The sequence below is a fragment of the Trypanosoma rangeli genome (genome assembly GCF_003719475.1).
Source record: "Trypanosoma rangeli strain AM80 chromosome Unknown Tra_15.4_contig_00075, whole genome shotgun sequence".
Taxonomy (NCBI): domain Eukaryota; phylum Euglenozoa; class Kinetoplastea; order Trypanosomatida; family Trypanosomatidae; genus Trypanosoma; species Trypanosoma rangeli.
The window spans coordinates 48,721-56,799 of record NW_021705815.1 but is presented as its reverse complement, the minus strand read 5'-3'; the positions used below and the strand labels follow the sequence as shown (position 1 = coordinate 56,799).

At 55.3% G+C, this 8,079-nt stretch overlaps 3 protein-coding genes across 3 annotated transcripts, besides 9 other annotated features; all 3 read left to right on the top strand.

Annotated features, from left to right (window-relative positions):
• Positions 1 to 33: a microsatellite.
• A 43-nt stretch (positions 34 to 76) lies between these two features.
• Positions 77 to 119: a sequence feature (A-rich).
• Positions 120 to 434: 315 nt separating this feature from the next.
• Positions 435 to 462: a microsatellite.
• A 155-nt stretch (positions 463 to 617) lies between these two features.
• On the top strand, positions 618 to 2,669 carry TraAM80_03053 (uncharacterized protein; the record flags this gene model as incomplete). The annotated part of the gene is made up of 1 exon (XM_029380033.1): positions 618 to 2,669. One exon carries the CDS (start codon positions 618 to 620, stop codon positions 2,667 to 2,669), a length of 2,052 nt encoding a protein of 683 aa, XP_029240265.1.
• A 650-nt stretch (positions 2,670 to 3,319) lies between these two features.
• TraAM80_03052 (putative ATP-dependent DEAD/H RNA helicase) lies at positions 3,320 to 5,569 on the top strand (the record flags this gene model as incomplete). Its single annotated transcript, XM_029380032.1, has 1 exon — positions 3,320 to 5,569. One exon carries the CDS (start codon positions 3,320 to 3,322, stop codon positions 5,567 to 5,569), a length of 2,250 nt encoding a protein of 749 aa, XP_029240264.1.
• A 143-nt stretch (positions 5,570 to 5,712) lies between these two features.
• Positions 5,713 to 5,739: a microsatellite.
• A 185-nt stretch (positions 5,740 to 5,924) lies between these two features.
• Positions 5,925 to 5,980: a sequence feature (A-rich).
• A 416-nt stretch (positions 5,981 to 6,396) lies between these two features.
• Positions 6,397 to 6,440: a microsatellite.
• Positions 6,441 to 6,484: 44 nt separating this feature from the next.
• Positions 6,485 to 7,381, top strand: TraAM80_03051 (uncharacterized protein; the record flags this gene model as incomplete). Its single annotated transcript, XM_029380031.1, has 1 exon — positions 6,485 to 7,381. One exon carries the CDS (start codon positions 6,485 to 6,487, stop codon positions 7,379 to 7,381), a length of 897 nt encoding a protein of 298 aa, XP_029240263.1.
• Positions 7,382 to 7,711: 330 nt separating this feature from the next.
• Positions 7,712 to 7,738: a microsatellite.
• A 202-nt stretch (positions 7,739 to 7,940) lies between these two features.
• Positions 7,941 to 7,995: a microsatellite.
• Positions 7,996 to 8,049: 54 nt separating this feature from the next.
• Positions 8,050 to 8,079: a microsatellite.

The following is an 8,079-nucleotide window of genomic DNA, read 5'->3' as shown; positions in this document are numbered from 1 at the left end:
GGGGGTGGGTCGGGGTCGGGGGGGGGGGGGTGGCGAAAGCCGTGCCGGCGGAGTGGCCTTCGGGCTGTTGTCAAAGTTTGTTTTCATTTTTATTTTGTTTTTGGCTTGCCTTTTTATTTGTCAGGGGTACTCTGATTGTTGGGCGTCGTGCACCGCCTCTCCCGTGTTGTCTCGAAGCAACAAACCATGAGAAGAAGTAAACATGCATGGCGTGAGTGTGTGGGGCGCCACGCAGAGGCACTCAACCTTCGTCCGCGTCTGCGTCTGCGTCGGTTCTTTTTTTTTTTGTCTTTGTCTCTGCGGGGAGGTCGCCGTCATGCGTGCAACAACCGTACTTTGCTCTCCTCTCCGCTGTTTTTTTTTTTTTTTTAGCTGCGTCCGCCCCTCCTCGTGCAGCCGCAGCGAAAGGAGGAAGGATAAGAAGTTACAGGTTTAAAGCAGAGAAGGTAAGAAAGAAAGAAATACTGGTGGGTCAAGTGTAGAGCAGAGTTGTTTCTCTGCGACAAAGGAGTAGCGGGTTGAAGGAAGAGAAGAACCGGCTTGGGTAAACATATTTTGCTCGCAAAAGCCTCCCCCGCGTACATCACTGTTTTTCCGCAGGCGGTTTGCTGCCACAGATGCCGGAAACATATATTGTCCGTTTTAAGGTGCTGAAGGTGGAGTCAGCGGCGCTAAGGGATGGCCGACAGTACACCGTTGCCTACCGCCGCGGCGAGACCGTTCGTTCCTCGCCTTGTTACATTGCGGGGGGCGGTGTTGTTGACTTCAGTTTGATGCCGGAGGGTGCGGCCATTGTGCACTTCAAGAGCGGTGCACCGCGGTTTATGCCCAAGTGGATCACCTTCCGCTTAGAGGAGTACATGCGGGGTCAGCCGCGGAAAGTAATTGGGGAGACGCAGGTGGACTGCGCCGAGCTACTCGGACTGCACAGTATCACGGCCTCAGCGCAGCGCCAAATGGAGTTTGAGATTAATGGAACCTCTGCCCAGATGGTCGTTGCACTCCTCGTTTACCCCGAGAAGCACCCGCCGCTTTCCTTTCGCGGCGTTGTCCCTGCGATCGCCAATGACGCTCAGAGCGGCGGGGCGAAGAATGATGGGGTCAAGCGGATGACCCGCGGCGAGGCTATGACGCTGCTGATATCGCTCGAAGCCATGCTTGAACGTCGCCGGGAAGGGAACCCGAAAAAGGAGGATGCCTCCCCGTTGGAGCGGCGCCTGGCAGAGCTGGAGGAGCGGCGTCGCTCACTTTCCAGCGTGGATGGGATGGCCGCAGCCGTGGTTAAGCAGCGCGTGGAGGGCGTGGTGGGGGCACAGTTTCTCGCCTTGTCCCGCAAATACCGCGACAACTATGTGGGTGAAGTGGCTGCTTATCTGCGTCAGTGCGCCGTCACTAGTGGCCTCTCGCTTACCACCGACATTTCAGAGGAGGCGGTGACGGACACGGAAGGTGCACGAGAACGGCTGCAGCGCATCAACACCCGCATCGACGACTTAATGAGCCAAGTGCGAACGCTAGAGGAGGAGCAGAAGTCCCTTGCACGAATGCAAAGTCGCGCGGACGTGACGAATGAACTGTGTGCCATTCTGAATAAGGTGGAGACGCTCCAGTCGCAAATTAATTTGCTGCTGAAGACACGCACCGCCCTGGAGGACGTGATCCGTGGCAAAGGCATGGATGCCACCCCCGTTGGTCGCGAGGTGCAGGAAATCCGCCAGCGACTTCGCACTCTGACAGCCGAGGAGACGCAACTGCAGGAACAGGTACGCCGCATGATGAACGTCACCGTCACTCACGTGTTGAAGTGGGCCCGCGGCAAAAATCCGCCGACGGAAGACCTCTCATCAGACGTCGCGACGCTTTTTGCGACAGGGCCGTCGCAAGCGCAGTGGCAGAAAACCTCCTCAAAGGAGCTCAGCGCCGAGGAGCGTCGCCAGCTTGTGGAGGCGTTGTCGAATGTCACCAAACCCCTTTCCCCGCCTGAGAAACCGGAGGCCTCAAGCAAGGCGGAGGGGACCGCGATGCCGCCCATGAAGGAGTTGTTTGGAGCCAAGGGGCTCCCATCGGTGGGTGACTTTGGTGCTTCCGCGAGCAAGGAAAAGGAGGATGCCCCAACGTCCTCACAAGGCACCAAGACTGCTGAAAAGCACTTGGATCCGTTCATCCCCGATCTGAAAAGTGACATGTTTGCTCCTACGCTGGCGGAGGGGCAGGAGAGAAACAAAGCCACGTTACCGGAGTTCGACTTTGGCGCCACACTAGACAGGGATGCGGGCGCGGAGTTGGCGATGGGCAGCGGCAGCAGCGGCGCGTACGCCATGTTCTCCAACGATACACATGAGTCTGCTCTGGTCCCAACTGCTCCGCCTGTTGAGGACTTGATTGCGATTGATGATGATCCCATGTACGAGTTTCGCCCAACCGCCAAAGACACCGGCACAATACCACTTACTATCGAGTTTGAGGACTCATCGTTTTTCAACAACCTCGAGGGTGAGGCCGCAGCAAAGGGTCCTGCGTTGACATTTGAGTTGGGGAGCCACCACTCGCGCAACTCGAACAGTGGCAACTCGCAGCTTCCAACGTACAGCTTCGGCCCCGATGGTGCGGCGAAGGGAGGTCGCACCACAGATCACTCCGGCCTGCCGAAGTACGACTTTGGCACCTGAGGTCATAAAGGTCTGGGCTTGTATGAAGAGTATTATTAAACTGTATGCCTCTTTCAATGCACGCAGGCTTGTATTTTCTTCCGTGTTACAAAATCAAACATGTCGGGGGAAAAATAGGCTACAAAGGGAGAGCTCTTTTTCCCCCTACAATAGGGAGTGAAGGGGATTTCAGACTGATGGGGCTCACTTTGGGCCGATACGGTAGTGTGTGTGTATCGACTCGTGCCCTGTCCCTGTTTTTTTTTCTTTCCGTTTTTTTTTTAATGTTTTCTGCTCTATGTGTGGGTGGGTGGACCTTGTTTCCCTCTCTTCCTCCTCCCTCTGTGTGCGGTGGGCACTTGCTTCCTTGCACGGCTGCCGTCAGCCCGGAGCACTTCTTCTGTGCGTGGGTGGGGGAGGGGTGTTGTTTCCGTCAGTGGATCCGCTGGCTTCCTCCCTGTTCCATCCTTTCTCCGTCGGGAGATCAGCAGTGTTAGGCAGGGGAAACCCGGTACAGGGAACCTTAGGTTGCGGCGGACGTGAAGCAAAAGGAAGGGCACATACGTTTGTCTACCTCGTATATAAAGAAAGAAAGAGGGGGAAGGAATAAAATGCAGAGGCCGTTCTCTTTTTTTTACCTTTTCAGGGCCTCTCGTCGGGCCACGGCCCCCATGCTGGATTGCCGAAACACGTGTCGCCAGCAACTCCGTTTCGGGCACACGCTTCCACCAGACATCAATGATGCCGCCCTCCGCACTGCTTTTGCAACTGAAGCGACAACGACCAGGGGTGAGGTGAGCCACAGCTTCCTGCCTGTGGCCAACGCCGTTACGGAGGCAGTACAGGGGACGGTGTCCAGTGTATCCCGCGAGGTCGCGGCTGGCAAAGCCATGTCGAGCCTCTGCTCGGAAGCGGCCGATTCCCTTAGGATCTATGATGGGGACCTTTGTGCCCCTGTTACCGACTCTGACCGGGTGCTCACTAGCTCGACCTTTAGCAGCTGCAGCCCCTCGCTCTTTGTCGAGGAGGCCAGGATTCGAGGAGTGCGTGGTGCAGCCATGGCACAGAGTCATGCTGGGCACCCAGCAGGGGCTCAACAAATGATGGAGGAAATAATGCAACAGAGGCTTGCGACAATTGCAGGTGCTGCCACCGCCCCCTCAATGGTGACAGCCGATTTGGAGAAGTCTACCGTTCAAGCTTCACCTGCCGTCTTTTGGCGGCCGCCCGCAGGCCAGCAGCAGAAGCAACATTGTTGGGCCGACCCGACCACTGTTGTACGGCGGGTTTCTGCCAGGGATGGTTGCGAAACTGTAGAGGGTGGCGCAAGCAGAGCCGAGCAGCAGGCGGCCATAGACGAAGGAAAGCAACCGGATGCGAAGGGTGAAGAAAAACGTGCAAATGAGGAAATGGTTAAACAGGTGCTAAACGCCGGTGAAAAAGGAGGCGAGGTGCGTGTTTTTGTGCGGGATCACATGCGCAACACCGTTAGCGTGGAGCGCCTTCACTCATTTGCAGAGCTCGAAGGTAGGCTGCCACGGTGGCTGCTGCACGGCATTCATCAGTCGGGGTACGTCAGGCCTGCCCTTGTGCAGTCCGTGGCAATTCCGCTTTTTATGGAAGGGCGAGATGTGGTTGGCATTGCCCCAACCGGGAGCGGCAAGACGGTGGCGTTTGCACTGCCGGCCCTTGCCGCTCTCGCAGCATTGCCGTCACCCAATCACAACAGCTGGGGTGAGTGTCACAGTGGTGGCGGTGTGGATGAAGCAGTGACGGTGGACCCGCGTGTGTTGGTGCTCTGTCCCACTCGGGAACTGGTGCAGCAAACGCGTGGCGTTTTTTCGCAACTGGCCGATAATGCCGTGCGTGTGAAGGGCGCCTTCGGTGGGCAGGATCGAGAGCAGCAGTTGAAGTTCCTGCGGCGATGGGGCGGGTGCGACGTCCTTATTTCCACTCCAGGGCGTCTCTGCGACTTTGTGGAAGCCGGCACCGTGGGTCTTGGGAGGATTGACTTTCTCATCATGGACGAGGCGGACCGCATGTTGGAGCTGGGCTTTGCTCCGCAGTTGGAGTTCATCATGTCAAACGTCCGGAAGTTCAAGCGACCGCGGCAAACGACGATGTGGACGGCGACGTGGAACGCCACTGTGGGTGGTTTGTCTGCGCGCTTTCTCAGGCCGGAACGCGTCTTTCTTGAGGTGGACCGCGAGCACAAGATGAACACAGATATCACGCAGCAGTTGTACGCCCTGCAAGATCCCTCACAGCGCATTCACGCTCTCGTGCAGCTTTACGAGAAGGCTGTCATCTCGAAGCGGCAACAAGTCCTTGTTTTTGTGAACCGCAAGGAGGAGGTTGAGAAACTTGCCGAGGATCTTAGGACGGCGCTGCGGGCGCCACCAGAGTTAGTTGGGTGCATGCATGGGGGTATGAAGCAGCGTCGACGTGAAAACATCATGAACAGTTTTAAGGAGGGCGGCATTCGCATCCTCTGCGCGACGGACGTTGCGGCGCGCGGTCTCGACGTTCCAGAGCTTGACCACGTCATCAACTTTGATCTGCCCGCGGACGCAGACGCGTACGTGCACCGCGTCGGCCGCACTGGACGCGCTGGCCGTCGCGGAATGGCGCACACGTTTATTTTTTCCGGAGACGGCCGTGCCCCGCTTATTGCACGCTTCATCGCAAAGCAGCAGGGCACTGCGTTGTCGGACGAGGTACTCGCAATCATTCGCGACGTTGAGCTCCACGGGGGAGTGGCGGCGGGGCGTCAAAAGTATAAAAGTCACTCCCGCGTTGCTGGCAAGGACTGGCGCGGGCCGACTGGCGCAACGTCCGTTATGGCAGAAGACAGTCGATATGTGCGTGGCTTTGGTCACGTCACGACACTCAGGCGGCCCACTCAGCGCAAGGAGAATTAGTCGAACCCAGCAGCCGCTTATTCCCCCGCCACTTCCTGGTCTTTAGCCTGCATAGTACATATATGATTGAACGATACGATGGTTTCACTGACGGCGCAAGGGTGCCAGTGGCTGTTCTGTGGTCATTATTTGAGCTCAGCAGGTGTGTGTGTGTTGTTGTTGTTGTTATTTTCTGACACACTCGGTGTTTGATCACTGGCGTTGTTGTTTTGTTTGTTGTCTGGCGGAGTCAGGCGCTTCGCCCTTTCTTTACCTTCGCCCCGTGCAGCGGGTGAAGTCGACGAGGTAGGCGTGTTGGGCAGCTGCCTTTGCTGCACACAACCTCCCCGCCACAGACGGCCTGCACGCCTTTTTTTTTTGTTTTGTTTGTTTGCTTCGTTTCGTTTCGTTTCGTTTTGTCTCTTCGCTTTCCCTCCCCCCGCACCTCCGCCGTCGTGAGGAGCTCAACCGAAGGAGCATTGACAACTAAGCGTCAAAAAAAAAAAGACAAAAACCCCATCATCAAGGAGGAAATACAGCGAGCGTATCGTAGCTGGTGGGCAAAGGCAGGCGTAACGACATCTGCCGCCCTTCACACGTGCAGGAACCTTTGGTATATACACATCGCGTTCGGCCACGCCGGTAGAGGCGGGCGGTGGAAACAGAAGTTTTAGTGCCGGCGCTACCTAGGAAGGAACGCACGCACGTAGACCCATACAGAAAGGCCAGAAAAACAATCAAACAAACAAAAAGGGAGGAAAAAAAAAACAAGGAAGTGCGAGGCTAAAACAATAGTTAAAGAGGAGTGTGAAGTAAATAAACTGCCTCACCTCCACCTTAAATACATCCAAAAGAACTACAAAACAACCAAAGAGAAGAACAAAACGAAAACGGTGGAACAATTGAACAGGAAGGAAGCATCTAGTACAATCAGTGATGTCGGAACATCTATTGGGGCAGTTTCGGGGCGTGATGGTTCTTCAATCAAGTGAAAAGGCAGTGGATAACAGGGATGGCAGTTTGGTAGTAGCGGACAACCACACACGTGCGGTTGCGTCCGCCTTTACCACTTCTCCTTTTATGGAGGCTGTGGAGGATGCGGCAAATAACGAGGATGATGAACGAGAGTTGCTCCGGCTGTTGGATGAGCTGAACCATAGAATACGCCATGAAGACGAAGTTGATGCCTTGGAGCCGCCCTCTGGCAGTTTTGTGGTGGAGGAGAAAGACGCTCCCACCCTGCATGCAGGCCACGCGGCACCGCCCGTTTACAGTCCACCAGCGCCAACCGGAGGCAGTCCCTTCTTGTATGCGGCAGGTGCCTCACACGTTGCAAAGCCCCCTCCACCGTCCTTTGCGGAGGCTGTAGCTACGTCCCCTCCCATCTCAGCAGTGCCGATGGAGCTGTCACCGTTGGCGGCGCATTATGTTCCCCCAATGACTGCAGTGCAGCAGGAGCCAATTCTGCTTCGTAATACGCACGGGGTGTTTATGCTGCGTCCCATTCCAAAACCCACACCGCCGTACACGCCACCCAGCCTCGCCTCTTCGATCTCCCCACCCCCACGTTACGCGTTGCCAACTGAAACACACACGCAATCGCAGCCCTATTTTCTTGGAAGTTCTATGGCGCAGGTGGGTGGGCTGGCCGACGGGCACCCAGCGAAGAACTCCGTCGGCACTCCGTACGATGCTTCCCACTCCATGAACAACGTTCTCGGTGGAAGCCATATTTTGGGCGGCAGCAGTGCCGGCACCTACACGTACATAAGCACTTCAGTCAAGTCTAAGCCAACTGGGCACAAACCACCGCCGCCACCGTATCCCTCGTAATAGGGCAACATCCTTCCCTCTCCACAAGAACGAAAAGATAGAAGGAAGAGAAAGCGAAGGTGGACGAGGAAGGTTGCGTTTGTCCACGGAGTAACAAGAGCAGATAGGTGTCTACTCTCCGTGTGAGTCAGCTTTACTTGAGCTGTTTCCACGTGGAATAATTGGAGGGGGCGTTAGATGGTGGATTTTGTCGTTATTATCTGCTACTGTGTCTTTTTTTTTTTTTCTCAGCCTGATGTGTCGTGGATCACAGAGTGAAACAAATAAATAACCGCAACTACAAAGCAGCATGAAAGTGCGGGTACATGTCTATATATTATACACACACAAAGAGAGAGAGAGAGAGAGAACGAGAGACAATGATATCGAGGCAGAGAAGGTGGTAAGACTAACATTTAAAGAAGGAATACATTTAAAACGAGAGACACACACCCAACAAGATAAAATTTAAAAAGCTTGAAAAGCGGCGGAGCGCGAGGGTGCGAGTGTGTGGTAAAACGAGTGGTCAATAACATCATCAAAGACTTGGTGATGATGCTGCGGATGAGGGCTGGCGATAGTGTGAATGATGTATTGTGTGTGTGTGTTGTTTTTTTTTATTCTCTGTGTGTGTGGCCCTGTGTTTCCCTTTGATTACTCCTTTTTTTTTGTGCTTCGTTGGGGTGGGGGGAGGAGGAGGAGGAGGAGGAGGAGGAGGA